This window comes from Mixophyes fleayi, chromosome 11 (genome assembly GCF_038048845.1).
Source record: "Mixophyes fleayi isolate aMixFle1 chromosome 11, aMixFle1.hap1, whole genome shotgun sequence".
In the NCBI taxonomy this organism is placed as follows: domain Eukaryota; kingdom Metazoa; phylum Chordata; class Amphibia; order Anura; family Limnodynastidae; genus Mixophyes; species Mixophyes fleayi.
Genome location: NC_134412.1, coordinates 85660116 through 85677453, shown reverse-complemented (window position 1 = coordinate 85677453; position 17338 = coordinate 85660116). Strand labels below are relative to the sequence as shown.

The following is a 17338-nucleotide window of genomic DNA, read 5'->3' as shown; positions in this document are numbered from 1 at the left end:
CCCCCTAGCAGGGACTTGCTGCCGGCGGCTGCACAGTATGTGCAGGTCCGTTCAGCAGTGACAGTGTGCTGCCCGGCTGCTCTGATTGTGTTTTAAACACAATCAGAGCAGCCGGGCAGCACACTGTCACTGCCGAGCGGACCTGCACATAGTGTGCAGCCGCCGGCAGCCTTAGATGTCGGAAAGGGGGCAGGGCCTAAATCGCCCCGGGTATAGCAATTTTCTAGATCCGCCCCTGCACTAGGCTGCCACTTAGATTCTTCTCTTCCCCTCCACACACTCACCGCTTGCTATGCAAAGCAGCTGTGAAGATACCCCCCAATGTTCCCAAATGTGGGACAAACATGTTCCTGGGCAGGACAGAGTCCTAAATTCAGGACAGTCCCACCGAAATCTAGTATTGTGTAATTATTATCAGGGCCGTAACTAGGGCTATGTGACAGGGGCGACCGCCCATGGAGCACCGCTGAAGGGGGGCGCAATTTAGGAATATTTTAGGTTCATTTGGTTAAAATCGAGGGCTAGGGGCACGACATTTGTCTTTCTCGCCCCAGGCGCTAGAATTCTAAGTCACGGCTCTGATTATTATTCATACATGTCTGTGCATTGTGCAATACCGTTAAATGTGTACAGCGCTCACTCCCTATGTACAGCGCTGTGGCCCATTTGCAGCACCTTATAAATAAAAAACTATACTAATAATAATAATGATGCTATCAGATCTTTCCATAAACTTTCTGCAGTGCTGCCTGCTTCCCACAAGAATCCAACTTTAATGCCTTTAAGAACAATACGTTTCTTATTTTGCATTCCCTAAAGCTGGAGGATCTAACTAGCTCTCCCTGTTTACAGAAGCAAAAGGGAACTACAAGTCCCAGCATGCCCTACCAGTCTCAGTCCGGAAGTGACGCCCCCTATAGGCGGCTCACGTTGCTTTGCCCTGTCTGACCATTTCCAGCCGAGATTGACTTACACTGTGGGCGGGGCATAGTACAAAGTACAGGTCGAACATGACCTAACCCTGGGTTGATGACGAGTTGTGTCCCTGGACGTCACGTTCCTTCCATGTCACCCGGGATAACTTATGGTTGTCCTGTGGGCAGGCTCCGTGCTTTGCCATTCAAACCTGCCAGTGTGGCGGCTCCGTTCTGCCAGTGACAGCGGAACACTTACCGGACTCTCCGCCATGAAGCAGCGGCCGCTCAGTGCTCGCCCTGGACCTTCCTTCAAGGTCCGGCCCGGGAAGAGCGGGTCCGCACGGAGACGCCATGCGTTGGCTGAACGGTGCAAACTGGCCGCATCCGAGCAGCCCAAGGCCCGGCCTAGCACCTCCGAGGAGGCCGGCGGCGGCGCCCTGAGCCCGGGACACACTGCGCTGCTGGTGGAGGAGGGCATCTGTGTGATGGTGGTGGGGCCCGGCCAGGTCAGTGTGCGGGACACCGATAATATTATATAATATACTGTGCAGACAATAATGTATCCAATATGCTGACAGTGATCCTATCCCAGCTGTACACACACAGTACACTGTATACTGATTATAATAGCAGTCCAGGCCATCCCGTGGCTCCCCACATGTTGTAAAACTACAACTCCCAGCATGCCCTGCCAGCCAACAGGTGCTATCTACAGGCAAAGCATGCTGGGCCTTGTAGTTTCATAAACACCAGGAGAGTCACAGGTTGGTCTGATATATGGGATATTATAATAATCTACTCCCTACTATAAGTTATAAGGATATTAGATGTTACAGAAATGCTCCATGGCCATATGTAAGCACAAGGCTGCAGGTAAAGTACTATTATGATATAGTATCTGTAATAATTATTGTAGTACACAGTGATATTAAGAAATTGAGCAGTGCTCAGATTCACAGTCATATATTCATACCAAAATAAAAAGATGAATTGAAAGCATCCTGTATCCTAATTCCCCCACATGTATAAAAATAAAAATCCTGTTTTATCATAACCTAAATATATGAATACGTCTTAGTGTCATTAAATAGATAAATACAGATAAAAGGATTAATCCATGTATGTGCACTGCACCATTTTCCGCTCCAAAAGTGTGAACAGCGGTTCATAGAGAAAAAAATCATTAAAATAGGAAACGTCTTACGATTTGGTTGACCCACGGTCTCCTGTATGCAATCAATACAATGTTATTTATAAGGCACAGGTTCTAATTTCCCCAAAACTCATAATGAAGGAGCGTGATGATGCGTTACCCTATAAAAGACACAGCCGAAGAACACAGACAGCTTCTCTAAGGTTTTCAGATGATGCATGTCCCCCTGTGTATCTGATGTTAATCAGTTGGGTTGCACTTAAGTGACATTTAAACTGGACACTTTTCAGACTTATTTAATCACATGCTGAAGTTTGCTACATTTTTGGACACCCTGGGCCTGCGCCACCATCAGGCGCACCTAGGTAGTTGGCTGGGGCACTGAATGAGTGACATAGCATTGTTCACCCAGTGATTTTAACGCCCACGATGCCACCACATGGTGCACTGACAAAAGAGAAGCAGCCGACAGCTTCTTACCTGTGAAGCTGTTGGCTGCCTATCCCCAATGTCTGTGATACACTTGGATATGATGTCCTAGCCCAGCGCTACACTTCCATTCTTAACCTCAGAATGGAGCAGAGGATGTGCTCCCCGCCCCGCCCCGCCCCGCCAAAATAATGAGCTGAAGGGGTGGGAGCGCAACACCCTATAGGGCAGACACCAGTTCCTAAGTGGCACCCCCAGAGCTTACACTGTGTAAACCATCTTTAATCAAATAGTATGAAATGTCTAGATGTACAGATTGAATAATGCTTTTGTTCTTGAGGGTCCGATGCGGAGGTGAGGTTCACATGTTTACAATGAATAAAAACAAAGTTCCCTTTAAAAATTGACTCATGAGTTGTGTCAAAAGAATTGTGTTTTACAGAGGGATAACGTTTCTTACTTTTTTTTTGCTTTTTATATAATAGAAACTGACTTTCACCGGAAAATGTGTGCTGACGTGCTTGTACGGCAGTGTGGAAGTGCTCGGCTTAACCATCAGCTCAAATGAAACCTCTTATGAGCTGTTTTCCCCCAAAACACATTCGCTTCTGACCGTTGAAGGAATGAAACAGAAGAAAACATCGAGAACGTGTAAAGAGATCCGCATGGAGGCCAGATTGATACTGCGTGCATATCTTTCTCTAGGTAATGTCTATAGTCACTGAATTATTGATCAGAAGCAAATGGGGGGGAGTGTCCTAGTGCCTGGAAACCCCCTACAAGCCTGGGGCACTGTATAATTGAGGTGGCTGGACCCTGCCCCCGCTTCACACGGCTCTGCTTGAAAAGGGAGAGCTGCATGCACCTAACAGTAGTGCACGCAGCATTGCCCATGTATATTATAGGGATAGGAAGAGTTGGGAGAGCAGCCAAGCATTGTCTAAAATTATTGCCACGCCCCCATGCATGCTGGTCATGCCCACTGGCGGCGTGGTGTGGAAACCCCCCTCTACAAATCCTGCGTTTGCCCCTGTTGGTGATTTATTTAAGACTGCTATTGATTTTTTGCCGATAATGCTTCATGAGGAAGTTGACAACGCATTGTTAAACTGAAGTGCTTTGTGATTACCGATGCCCAATAGAGAGGTAGTATCTCTAGCTTGGTGGAAGGCAGACGGACAGCGTGGTAGGTATATAGTGATTGAGTGTCCTCCTGTATACCTGATCACTTGATTAGACGCATGGGGAAAGGCATCTCCTAGAGATCGCTATCCCCATATATCATTATTGTGCTCCGTAAGACCCAAATCATCTCTACCACAGAGCCCCTGATGGTATAGTATGCAATTATGTTATTTAGTGAAAAGCTACATGTAGAGTACATGACTGTAATTGTAGTACTCCATTACTTACTGATAGTTGTACGTGATGAACCAGTGATCACAGAGAATGTGGGAACGAATGACGTCACCAAGGCAACACAACACGTTACTATACAAATCTGTTATTTTCAGCCATGTCGGTATATCAGTTAATTATGTTCACTGGCCTTTGTCATATCACACCCTGCTTTTAGTACTGGATACCAATAATCATGTTATATCCTAGGTAAACAAATATATACCTGATGTTTTAAAGACATGGCTGAAAGTCTTGGAAGGGAGACTTTTGAATCAACTTCCTCTCTCTTACATACTGGTGCCACTGACACTAGGCAGACGATGTCTTCAGGGAAGGATGGAGGCAAACTGACTAGTAATAAGCATGTAATATTCATATATATTTTTTGTACTTTATACAGCAAAAATCTTTGAATTTCTGTTTACCTTATGCCAAACCAGAAGCGTGCACCCGTTTGATTTCCTAAACCAGTCCCTCGTACGTTTCAGATTGTAGACGTGCAGTGATGAAGAACTTTAAGTCCTCGTCTTCCATTCTGCTGCTGGAACGTCTAGAAGATACAACAAGCAGCTATATTCTCAGCCATCCAGATTATGCCAACATCTTTTGGACAGACTCGGTACGTTTCCTAAACTTGTCTGTGTTGGATGTCTATGAGGTTTTGTTAGCATCACTCAATGAATCTTTCCGTAAAGCTTGATATCTGTTTTTAAGGAACCTGAAATAGATAAATAAAACTCTGAAATGTCAAGGAGCACAATATTGAAGTGTGTTTTGCAGATGATTTCCTGTTGTGTAGGGTTTAAGTCTGGTTTGTCAGAAAGTTTGTGTTTGGTAAATCCAGACTCTTAAGGGTCGATGCAATTATCCGCAATGTGTTTCTGCGCACAAAAAAAAGATATTATGGTGCGAGAAACAGCGCTCATTTTGAAAAATGCGTAATGATTATTATCAGAAATATCCCACAGAGTTCCTTCAAGACCTTGCAGCTAATTGAATTGGCCCTTATTCTGACGTTTGTACGATGAAGGCACTGGTACATCATAGTATACCTTTAATTTGCTTTGTCCGAGGAAGCAATATGGCCATACCTGTTTGTAAATAATAATGTTTTTATCTGTGCAGAAAAAAATCTGCTTGTTTTTCTGAATAAATACAAATAGCGTGAAAATGTTCCCACTTTATAGTTTAATTTCCCTTTAAGACATAGGTAGATTGCGTGTGGTGTGTTTCACAACACCTGGGCGGCCACAGGTTGACCAGGTCTGCATTAGAGGGTAGTTATATCAGATTTGCGGGGGCAGCAGTGTGGCTCAGTGGTTAACTTCTGTCTCACAACATTGGGGTCATGAGTTCAATTCCCGACTCCTGTGTGGAGTTTGTATGTTCTCCCCGTGTTTGCGTGGGTTTCCTCCGGGTGCTCCGGTTTCCTCCCACACGCCAAAAACATACTAGTAGGTTAATTGGTTGCTATTAAATTGACCCTAGTCTCTCTGTCTCTGTGTGTGTGTGTGTATTAGGGAATTTAGACTGTAAGCTTCTATGGGACAGGGACTGATGTGCGTGAGTTCTCTGTACAGCGCTGTGGAATCAGTGGCGCTATATAAATGGTGATGATGATGATTTGTCCGTCACTCTTCTGGCTGGAATTTGGAGTAGTGAGAGAGGCATGTTTTACCCTTTCTTTCTTTACTAAGAGTTGCTCTCTCTAAATGTTTTCTGGTAGGTTTTTGTTGGCCAGACGTGGTTTCTGAGATTGTGATCTCAATATTGTACCCTCCAATTCCAGCACGATCAGTATTTTCCCAGCTAATTTTTTTTTTTTTAAAAAAAAACAAACCTCTATTAGTAGTGACTTTCCCTGAAAATGCCATAGGATCGGTGATCTCTTGCAGGGCTGATGAGAGCTGGGATTTTGCTGTGATGTGGTGTCTCTGGTATCACAGAAGACACTCGTGGCTAGATTTACTAAGCTGCGGGTGGAGATGTTGCCTGTAGCAACCAGTCAGATTCTAATTGTCATTTTGTAGAATCTACTGAATAAATGATTACTAGAGTCTGATTGGTTGCTATAGGCAACATCTCCACTTTTTCAAACTAGCCCTTGATGTCATATCTTGTGTTCATTTCTTCAGAAAGGAAAACGCTCATCCAAGGTGGAGGATGCAGTATTACGCTCTATCGGCATTCAGAACTGCGATCCGGAGACTGGCGTGATCATGTCGCAGAATGCGGTATCGGTAGCACAACAGTTGGTACACGCGTGTCTTGGTATGTCTTCATATGTTCATGTATTTCATTTTATTGTGCCTAGAATGACATGTTTGTTACTTAGTACTCACTGTCCTATAAGATCTTATCTACCTGTACATTACTAGAAACCATCATTCATTTTTCACTTAGTGTAGTTTTTACGTGTGGAATATCCCTCATTTTATAATACACCAAAAATACCAAAATACAGCATACTGCTGGACAGTAATTCCTACAGGGCAGAACTTTGTTTTACTAATACAAAACGTACAAAATATTATGCGTTATATCCGACTGGCTCTATCTGCTTGGAGAAACACACGTTTGATATATATTTTTATACATTTTATTTTACTGTGCAGATATAATGTAAATTTCATGTCAATTGGCATGTGCTTTATTTTATTTTACATTAAGTCTGGGATGTTTTTATTATCATTTATTTGTTGGGCGCCACAAGGTTTCCGCAGCGCCGTACATAGTACAAACAGTAGACCATACAGGGTTAAACAGTACAGAACGATAAACACAAAGTACCAATGCTTCAGTAACTCCAGGACAGCCATAAGGAGTAAGGACAGAGCAGAAAAATAGGTATGGAAATACGAGGGAAGAGGGGCCCTGCTCATAAGAGCTTACATCCTAAGGGAGGGTGGACAAACCAGACACGAGAGGGAGCTGGTGATGCCAGGGGAGGGAAGAAGGGGCCAGGGGAGAGAGGGAATATCGAGCAGAGTAGATGAGGGGTTAAGTGGATGGTTTTTAGACTTTTTTCCCAGCCCCTTAAAAATTTAAAAATAGGGGTTTGTTTGTGTTGGTATTATATACACTGACAGCCATTGAATGTGTCCACGAGTCTATAAAGATGTTTTATTGCCGATTTGCAGAGGAAGACAATGGCTGCCCCATCGTTCTTGTTTGTGGACCAAAAAATGTTGGAAAATCAACTTTCAATAGATATCTCATCAACCAACTACTAAACAGGTAAGTTGTTTTTTTTTTTTTTTTTTTTAAAAATAAATAAATTATAAACTAGCAAACATGTACAAAGTGTAAGTACTGTACAGTTAGTTTACACATAATGACAAGATATGCAAGTTGACTTAGGTTGGGTACACACTGCAGAAAATTTATCCCAATGCGATATCCTTAACGGTATTACCAACAATTAAAAAAAAACAAAAAAACAAAAACTCCTGATCAGCATCCGATTCCTGTGTACACACTATACACGTTTTACATGATTTACCGTCAGATCTGTGCTCTTCATCTGTCATAACCATCAGCTGAAAAGGTTGTGACTCTGCACACTCCATAGAGATCTATGGACACTGACGGTCCTGAGTGCTTACACACTGCAGGATTGGAACAGCATCGTTCCATCGTTGAACGAGATTTTTAGTCCGTTTATAAAATCAAATGAAACCATACGATGAGCTTTGAAACTATAACCGTTCATTGTATTGTTAGGGTGTACACACTGATGTGATATCGGGCCGAACGGTCGTTTATCATGTGATTGGCCCGATAATCTGCTGTAATCCTTGCAGTATGTACCCAGCTTTACATTATTTTAGGCTGTGTACACACTACAAGGTTTTTTATCATTGCAGATTAAACTTGATCATAAAAGATTTGGATCACATGTAGTTATTGATCCTGAGATAATACCTTGTACAGTAGTTGGTCGGATTGGTCAAATTTACCAACCAAAATCATAAAGCGTTTTTATTCTTTATTTTTGTAAACGGTCATCAGCGTCTGTGTGTGTATGTTAGGGAATTTGGACTGTAAGCCCCAATGGGGCAGGGACTGATGTGAGTGAGTTCTCTGTACAGCGCTGCGGAATTAGTGGCGCTATATAAATAAATGGTGATGATGATGATTCTGTGCCTCCATACATCCTAGTGAATCCCTGTAGTCTGGCTTGTATGATATCTGCCTCAGTAGATATCCTAATTATTTATTTATTTTTAGGATCCCGTGTGTTGGGTACTTGGACTGTGACCTTGGTCAGACAGAATTCACTCCTCCAGGGTGTATATCCTTGCTGACCATCGACGAGCCTGTTCTAGGTAAGTGTCTCGCTGCCCATCCTTGACTTGTTTTTGTTTTAAAGGGATCTGCTGCGAAATCAAGGAAGCGTAAGGAGTGGTTCTTGGAGGGTTTCCTCCAGTCACAGAGCTACTTTGCAGTAGAGATATTGAATTTTACTTTTACTAATGGACCCCTGCAGTTTCTCTGCACTGACGGATGATCCACAGCTATACGGGTAGTAAGCTGAACCTAAGTGTGCTGTCCCACCGCACTACTTACATAGACGGGTAACTGGCCATGTGCAGTTGTTTTATTTAAAATGTGAGTAGTTCATATTGAGCTGTGGAGGGACAGGTCCATATGGGATGGTCACAAAGTACTATATGTATTATAGTAACTCGGAGGTTGATTTACTAAACCTTCTAAGAGGGAAAAGTGGAGGCGTTTCCCATAGCAACCAATCAGATTTTAGCTATGATAGTCTAGAATGTATTAGATAAATAACTAGAATTTGATTGGTTGCTCCTCCACTTTTCCTTAATAGAAGATAGTAAATCTCACTCTTGGACATTTTAAGCTAAATACAGTGGCAGACCGTCCAAAGTTGTAATAGAGAGACCACGTTTGTCCGTTGTCATGGGATATATACTGTGCGCATTGGAAGTAAATGGTGATTTAGTGTTTAGTTGCCATTATGTTCTATGTCTTGGTCTTTTTTGATTCTTTTCTTCCTTCGATGCTAGGTCCTCCGTTTACTCACCAGCGAAACGCTGACAAAATGGTTTACTTCGGGGAAACGTCTTGTGAACAGGACATGGAGCGGTTTATCGAGTCTGTGAAATATGTAATCACTTGTTATAAGAGAGACCAGCCCCTCATTATCAACACCATGGGCTGGGTGAAAGGTACGTTTCATCTCTTCTGATGTTCAGTCTGTGGGGATTTAGCTTTGAGATAGAATGTTCTGTTCTCTCTTAATCTCAGAGATTGGCTGATTATGCACCTCTCCCGACACCAGTAACTGGGTTTAAGGTCACATGGTTACCTTAGAGCAGAGGATTATGGGCCGGTATATAGATGCACCTTGGTTTTAGAGAGATTACTCCTGCACTAGTGTTCAAATATTTGTTTTGAAATCCATCCTTATAACCCCTCAATCTTACGGCAACGTCACCTACGATATTTATTTGCCAGAATTTTCTTTTCTTTTCCCCAGGATTCGGATTACTGCTCTTGATTGACTTAATCCACCTCCTTTCCCCGAGTCACATTGTCCAGATGACTGCAAAAGACGGACACAGCATGGAACCCCTTACGCCAGAATTCGTCAAGAACACCGCGGGCTTCACGACAAAAGGCCGATCGCAGGCTCGGTGCAAAAACAAAAGTTTGGACTTCTCCGACGAAGAGGATCACGACTGCCTGGACGGCCTTCGTCTCAGAGCGTCAGCGGGACATCAGCTCCTGCCCATCGAGAGCGATTTCGTTAGAGCGGGAGATACTGAGAATGTGTAAGTAGCCGGTTTGTGTCCTTTCTTCGTTCTGTAGGGTGGAAGTGGGTTACTTATTAAGCAGAAGACGGCATTTTCCCAAATATACGTCTATTTCCTTTTGAAGGCCTTGTCACAGTTGGATTCTGCGAGACATTGCCATGTTGGGGTACATTAATAAATTGCAGCAGTCTGACCCAGAAAACATCATTCCGTTGAACAGCTTATTGCCCTATGAGGTGAGTACTGTGAGCGATGTTCTCTTGTTTGCAGGCAGCGAGAACACACTTTGTTTATCAGTTTAAGGTGCCCATACTTGGCGTGGTTTTGCCGGCCTGTCTGACTTCCAGTTTTATATCTTATCATTGTTTTAATCGCAGGCTGAACCCCTAGTCCACATCTGTCATAATTGTAGCAAGATATAGAAATTCCTTTGTGTTTTAGGCCTAATTGGATGCAAATCATAGAATGTAAGTAATCGTGATCTTTCAGATGTCTGTTGCCTGAAAAATCTATTTGGGCAATGACCGCATTTGATCGCTTCTGCAGTTATTGACCGAAGGCAATAACTGTGCCCCCTTCCTTCTCCAGCCAAACAGCCGGATCTTCTCGTGTATTGTAGTATGTGCATTGTTAGACTGTCCATCCACATTTATGAAGGCCCGACCCATTCAATATCTCATGAGGCGAGAAACGTAGTTGAGAGATACAAATGCAAGTCTCAGGGCTCCTGTGGACAAAAGGTTCTAAAAGGTTCCAGACAGATTGTATCGATGCGTCGTGCTTTCTCTCCTCCCGCCATGCAACCAGTCACCGAGAACGCCCCCTACAGACTGTCGGAGGAAGCGCATGGTGATTATCTGGTAGCAGAGCAGTTACTTACAGGCGCCTCCTGTCTATTAGATGGTGCACATAGGCCCTATGTAACTGTGAGTCTGTGCATTTTTACATTGCTATGATGAATCAATGAAAGCTCTTTATAAATGCCAGAAAATATTCTGTTCTGCGTGGAAATAGATGGAACAGTGGAGGACATGTCACAGCCCAGGTGCAGAGCAGACGAGCCTTACAATGTAACACAGATGTTGAGGAGGGATAGACGCTGGTCAGGGCTACTGGTAAAGATTGTACTTAATGCAATACTGCAGGAAATGGGGAAGTGAAGGATTTGCATAGCTAAGTTGCACTTTCCAGGACTGTCGTCAGCATTTTGCATGTATTACAGACAAACTACACACATGAGATTTTAAAGTGCACCCATTCCTTACACACAATGGAGGCAGCTACTATAATGATGACAATGCATTTTGCAAAAAACTAATAACCTCATTGAGGCGCAAAGTACCTCATGCCTCTGTGTGGTCACTGGTTCCTAGTAAATTGAGACTTCATTGTCATAAAAATTGTTTCAGCTGTGTGTGTGTGTGAGGGGTGTACTGTAAATCCTGGTGATTTGGTGGCTGAATTGCCCCAAATAAACTTTACCAACTGTCCGAGGAAACATTATTATCCTGTAATTAAAGAACCAACTCATTGGAAAATAAGTCGGTCGCTTTAGAAGAGAATAAGACGGATTTTCATACACAGAGCTGTCGATAACCCAGTCGCCCTTTGTAGAATGTGGCCGATAACAGAGAACAGTAACGGCATAGAGAATGTAAAATAGTTGAGGGTAATGTGGGAGGGGGAGGTGTTTGGAAACCACCGCAGAAGCACCGCCTGGGGTCCTAATGAAAGAAAGAATGTTGTTCCTAAGTGGAGAATGCAGAATTATAATGACCATCTACATGTTATAAGTGTATATAAAAGTAATATAATATACGGTTTGTATCCAGCAGGCAGTGGTGAGTATCTGACAGTGAATGTCTGCCCGATGTAGTGTAGTTAGTAAGGAAAAGGTGATCACTGACTATCACTTCCTCTTCATACAATACAACATGTTAGTATCACGTTTTGTGTTACTGAAATCGGTTGGTGACATTTTTACTCTATATAGCACAATTAACACAGCGCTAATGTTTCCAGGTGCCTTTCAACGCGGTGGCGCTGCGCGTCATCCATTCCGACGTGGCTCCGTCCCACATCATGTACTCCGCTAACGCCAGCTGGGTCGGGCTCTGCCGCATTCTGGATGATGTCCGCAGTCAGGACAGCGGCCCTGTGATACTGACACAGACTCCGATCTGCGACTGCCTGGGATTCGGTGAGTTATGGATTAGTGCATATGGACTATTCCACGTCCCCAGTTACTTACTGAAATTAAAATATCCTTAACTGTTAGTCTTCTTACTTTGTATAGAAATGTATGGGTCCGTCGCTCCCCAAGCTTATTTATCCAATTTTTAATGGTTTCTGCTGGAACATGTGACCAACCTTACACTCGTTACTCTGTTTCGAAACATACAATGGAAAGTTCAAGCTTAATTGCTCAACATAGAGCACAAAGAGGTATATCCTGAATACCTAATATAATTGATGAGAGAGATAATATAATTAACCAGAGATAAAGAAGAATGTAGGATATAGGGTGCTCGGTGATGTCACCAGTTACTGGTACTCGCTGTGTGTAGGTGTCAGATACACTTTACGCACATATTTATATTAGGCTTATGGTAATGTGCTTTGTTTTGATATGGTTTTATATCACTAGGGATCGTTCGTGGTATTAATATGGCAAAGAAGGTGTACCACATCCTTACCCCGGTGCCACCGGAGACTCTCACACAGGTTAACTGTCTGCTGATCGGCAACATTTCTATACCACACAGCGTTTTCAAGCACCAGGTATGTCTCATTTCAGTTTGAATTTCTTCCTCCCACATCTGCTGGCTAGCGCTCAGCCCTGCTTCCCCCCCCCCCCCATGGCGCCTGCTGGCTAGCGCTCGGTCCTCCTCCTCCCCCCCCTGGTGCCTGCTGGCTAGCGCTCGGTCCTCCTCCTCCTCCCCTGGCGCCTGCTGGCTAGCGCTCGGTCCTGCTTCCCCCCCCCCCCCCCCTGGCGTCTGCTGGCTAGCGCTCGGTCCTCCTCCTCCCCCCCCTGGCGCCTGCTGGCTAGCGCTCGGTCCTCCTCCTCCCCCCCTGGCGCCTGCTGGCTAGCGCTCGGTCCTCCTCCTCCCCCCCCTGGCGCCTGCTGGCTAGCGCTCGGTCCTGCTTCCCCCCCCCCCTGGCGTCTGCTGGCTAGCGCTCGGTCCTCCTCCTCCCCCCCCTGGCGCCTGCTGGCTAGCGCTCGGTCCTCCTCCTCCTCCCCCTGGCGCCTGCTGGCTAGCGCTCGGTCCTTCTCCTCCTCCCCCCCTGGCGCCTGCTGGCTAGCGCTCAGTCCTCCTCCTCCTCCCCTGGCGTCTGCTGGCTAGCGCTCGGTCCTCCTCCTTCCCCCCCTGGCGCCTGCTGGCTAGCGCTCGGTCCTCCTCCTCCTCCCCCTGGCGCCTGCTGGCTAGCGCTCAGTCCTCCTCCTCCTCCCCTGGCGTCTGCTGGCTAGCGCTCGGTCCTCCTCCTTCCCCCCCTGGCGCCTGCTGGCTAGCGCTCGGTCCTCCTCCTTCCCCCCCTGGCGCCTGCTGGCTAGCGCTCGGTCCTCCTCCTCCCCCCCTGGCGCCTGCTGGCTAGCGCTCGGTCCTCCTCCTCCCCCCCCTGGCGCCTGCTGGCTAGCGCTCGGTCCTCCTCCTCCCCCCCCTGGCGTCTGCTGGCTAGCGCTCGGTCCTCCTCCTCCCCCCCTGGCGTCTGCTGGCTAGAGCTCGGTCCTCCTCCTCCCCCCCCTGGCGTCTGCTGGCTAGAGCTCGGTCCTCCTCCTCCCCCCCCTGGCGTCTGCTGGCTAGAGCTCGGTCCTCCTCCTCCCCCCCCCCTGGCGTCTGCTGGCTAGAGCTCGGTCCTCCTCCTCCCCCCCCCCTGGCGTCTGCTGGCTAGCGCTCGGTCCTCCTCCTCCCCCCCTGGCGCCTGCTGGCTAGCGCTCGGTTCTTCTCCTCCCCCCTGGCGCCTGCTGGCTAGCGCTCGGTCCTCCTCCTCCCCCCCCCCCCCTGGCGCCTGCTGGCTAGCGCTCGGTCCTCCTCCTCCCCCCCCCCCCTGGCGCCTGCTGGCTAGCGCTCGGTCCTCCTCCTCCCCCCCCCCCCCCCTGGCGTCTGCTGGCTAGCGCTCTGTCCTCCTCCTCCCCCCCTGGCGTCTGCTGGCTAGCGCTCGGTCCTCCTCCTCCCCCCCTGGCGTCTGCTGGCTAGCGCTCGGTCCTCCTCCTCCCCCCCTGGCGTCTGCTGGCTAGCGCTCGGTCCTCCTCCTCCCCCCCTGGCGTCTGCTGGCTGGTGCTCCTCCTCCCCCCCCCTGGCGCCTGCTGGCTAGCCTCCCACCACTCATACCCTAGATAGGCGTCGCTCTGTGCTCAGTATTGCTTCCTCTTCATTCATAAAATAAGACACATTTTAAAAACTAAATAGGAGATGTGATTGAGTCATGCTAAGGTCCATACATGTCGGATACTTGGTCCAGCAGGGTGAACCAGACTCCTGCCTGCTGTTTTGGTTTTGTTTGTTTTTTTTAATGGTATACATAACTTAAGTTGCAGAACGTTGTTATCTGTGAAACCCAATTTAGTAAACCTTATCTTGGTGAAGTACTCCTCACCTGTCAAGTCACTGATTTGGATCAGTTAGCAGAAATGTATGTATCCGTATTATCTCTTCTGTTACTTTGAGAGAGGCCATAGCAGGGTGCCCCAGATGGGCCGTAGATCAGATTATAGAATTTAAGTTAATAAAAGTGTTGTGGCCAGCGGAATGTGGCTAGGATGAGGGAACATTTATTATCCTCTGTGTAGTGTTGGCCCTTCTGAGACTTCTATCCAGGACTATCAGTCCCTGCCCCGGTGAGCTTACACTCTAACTTTCCTAGTTGGCACCAAACCCACTTCCCCCAGCTCTGTTGGCAGCTTCGTTTACAATTGTTCCACAGTGTCGTTCTATAATTAGTCCATCGTTTCAGAATAACTATTTTTTTTTTTTAAAAAAAACAATAATTTACTGCTCATAGTTTCATCATCATCTATTTTACAGTTGCTTAACTTTTTTTCCATTTCAGTAATTTAATATTGTGTTTTCCTCCCTCTCGTTCTTTCACATGACAAGCCTGGAATCAAGGGTGACATTCCGTACGTGACCTCGGAATATGATTTCTCTATATACGGCTCCGGCAAGATAAAACTGAACAAACATCTGAAACGACGGGAACATCTCTAACGCTGTCGTTTCTTTGTGGTTATTGAGCTATATTTTACTTTCTCTTACCTTTAAACTGTTGGCTTAAGTTATTAGCGTTCTCCTAGGGGAGGATTGGCTGTGACTTTGCTATGTAAATACTTTTAAAAATAATTTTCTTTCTTAAAGCCATGTTGTTGGTTTTTCTTTTTAAAGTCCATATGGTGCTTTGTAAAGCTAACAGTAATCATCTGAGTATATGTGACACAGTTTTATGCCCACTTGTATAATATGTAAATATTTTATGCCACAAGAACCGAACCCCTTTAAAAATAAATGTCGGACGTTTTTGCAATAAAGGTTTAAGTGAATTAACATAAGTTTGCTCTTTTATCCTGTTTTTCGGCTATACGATTCTTCATCTCTTCTAAGTTTGATTTGCTATGTTTCCTTAAAGTTCACCAGTCACTACGGAGGCAGCCATTGGGCTATCTCGATATCTATGAACGGGCAGCTTGTCTGTTCATTAGGACTTCGTGCCATCACTGGTTAAGGATACTGGTTCAGCCCAGAAAATGGCTGCCCCCACTGGGGGGGGGGGGGGTGTAAGTGACTGGTGCATTTGAAATGCTATGCACTTACCCATTGGGGTAAATGGCAATTTCTGGTTTTGATAGTGATTGGTTAGGAGAGGTTTGTGAGAGAGGCGTAGTTCAGGGTCGCAGAAGGCGGTACCGGTTTGGTTACAGCCAATCAAAGACCACCTTCTACAGCACCAACGTTCCATTCCTTGATGGTGGCATTGGAGTATTTGCTCTATTATCCTCCAAAAAGAAAGTCACTGTGTGTGTGTGTGTGTGTGTGTGTGTGTGTGTGTTAGGGAATTTAGACTGAAAGCCCCAATGGGGCAGGGACTGATGTGAGTGAGTTCTCTGTACAGCGCTGCGGAATTAGTGCCGCTATATAAATAGATGATGGATCCAAGGCAGTGGAAAAGATTGAGGAAGATAACAAAGGACATCATCAGGAATGTGTGAGGATCTCCATGTTGTCAATGCTGTCTTCCCGTCTCCGTCTTCTTGCTCTCTGTTCATCCTGTCAGTCCACGTTGCTTCTCAAAACCGATGTGTAATTTGAAATCCTATGTTTACGGTTGTGTATCTCTCTATTTTGGACTCGCACCCTATGCATTCCCTCTGCCTACCCTTGGTTGTTTGGTGGGTTCATTGTACTTTAGACACCAACAGAACTTGTAGACAACTTGTGGACAGTCGGCTACTTGGAGTGATCATGTGGCGAGTGAGGTAGGGAGCAGACACATAGGGCAAAAAACAAACGAACTGTCCACGTTTATCCATTGTAAGTGATGGACGTTAATACTGAAAATAAAGATTAGGTGATAAATAGGCAGTAACAATAAACCATACTTAGGGCTACGTGATGCTTTCCTGATCCTATGAATAGTCCTCGGCCTTCCTATGCTCTTCTGTTTGCCGTGTCTGCACAGTGTCTTCTGCATCTATCCGAAGGAATCTCCATACACCTAGTAATCTACACTACATGACTATGGATGGTCTGACATGTATGTATACGTGTGACAAAGCAGAGCAACCTGTTTATCACTACAAGCAAATCGGATCTATCTATTCATCTAGAAGTTCTTTGTTGTACGAGCTCCTTTATACAGTGTCTGCTCCTTCTAAGATCCTGAAACATTAACACAAACTCCACCTAATAAATACAAAGTGAAAAGGGGACGAGCAATCTTGTAGTATTTTTGAAGTAATATTCAGCTCGTTTGGGCAGCACGGTGGCTCAGTGGTTAGCACTTCTGCCGCACAGCGCTGGGGTCATGAGTTCAATTCCTTACCATGGCCTTATCTGTGTGAAGTTTGTATGTTCTCCCCATGTCAGCGTGGGTTTCCTCCGGGTGCTCCGGTTTCCTCCCATACTCCAAAACCATACTAGTAGGCTAATTGGCTGCTATCAAAATTGACCCTAGTCTCTCTGTCTGTCGGTATGTTTATGTATGTTAGGGAATTTAGACTGTAAGCTCCAATGGGACAGGGACTGATGTGAGTGAGCTCTCTGTACAGCGCTGCGGAATCAGTGGCGCTATATAAATAAATGATGATGATGATGATGATAAGCTGTTTAGTCACAAGAACCTTCCTGGAAATGAACCGATAATGAAGTTGGGGTGTAGCATAAAAAACAAAATCTTACAAACTAGTAAATTAAAATGATATTCTAAAAAGCTTAGTTGCAATCGCCGTAAGTATCCAGATGACCTTTAATCTCTGCCCTGGTCTCTGAGTAGAAGGCTCTGGGTTGTAGGTCTTTGTGGGGCTGAGAACTGCAGAAACAGTGATGCGGGATATCACCCTACGCGTTTCCTTATTGAACATCTGACAAAGTAGAATTACAAATGCGTGGTCACACCAAGCAATAGCTATTGGACAGTACTATATGGGTAGTACAAAGGGGGAC

At 45.6% G+C, this 17338-nt stretch overlaps 1 protein-coding gene across 1 annotated transcript; it reads left to right on the top strand.

Moving 5' to 3' along the window:
- Positions 1 to 1017: 1017 nt before the first annotated feature.
- On the top strand, positions 1018 to 15228 carry NOL9 (nucleolar protein 9). Its single transcript, XM_075190141.1, has 12 exons — positions 1018 to 1423; positions 2985 to 3204; positions 4389 to 4519; positions 6036 to 6171; positions 7041 to 7137; positions 8131 to 8228; positions 8934 to 9095; positions 9407 to 9701; positions 9808 to 9919; positions 11706 to 11883; positions 12331 to 12464; positions 14780 to 15228. Exons 1-12 carry the CDS (start codon positions 1085 to 1087, stop codon positions 14888 to 14890), a joined length of 2013 nt encoding a protein of 670 aa, XP_075046242.1. The 5' UTR covers positions 1018 to 1084; the 3' UTR covers positions 14891 to 15228.
- The last annotated feature ends 2110 nt before the right edge of the window (positions 15229 to 17338 follow it).

Coding starts and splice junctions, on each gene's coding strand:
- NOL9 (XM_075190141.1), top strand. CDS start 1,085: ATGGTTGTCCTGTGGGCAGGCTCCGTGCTTTGCCATTCAAACCTGCCA. Junction 1,424..2,984: donor TGGTGGTGGGGCCCGGCCAG/GTCAGTGTGCGG, acceptor TTTATATAATAG/AAACTGACTTTCACCGGAAA. Junction 9,920..11,705: donor ACAGCTTATTGCCCTATGAG/GTGAGTACTGTG, acceptor TAATGTTTCCAG/GTGCCTTTCAACGCGGTGGC.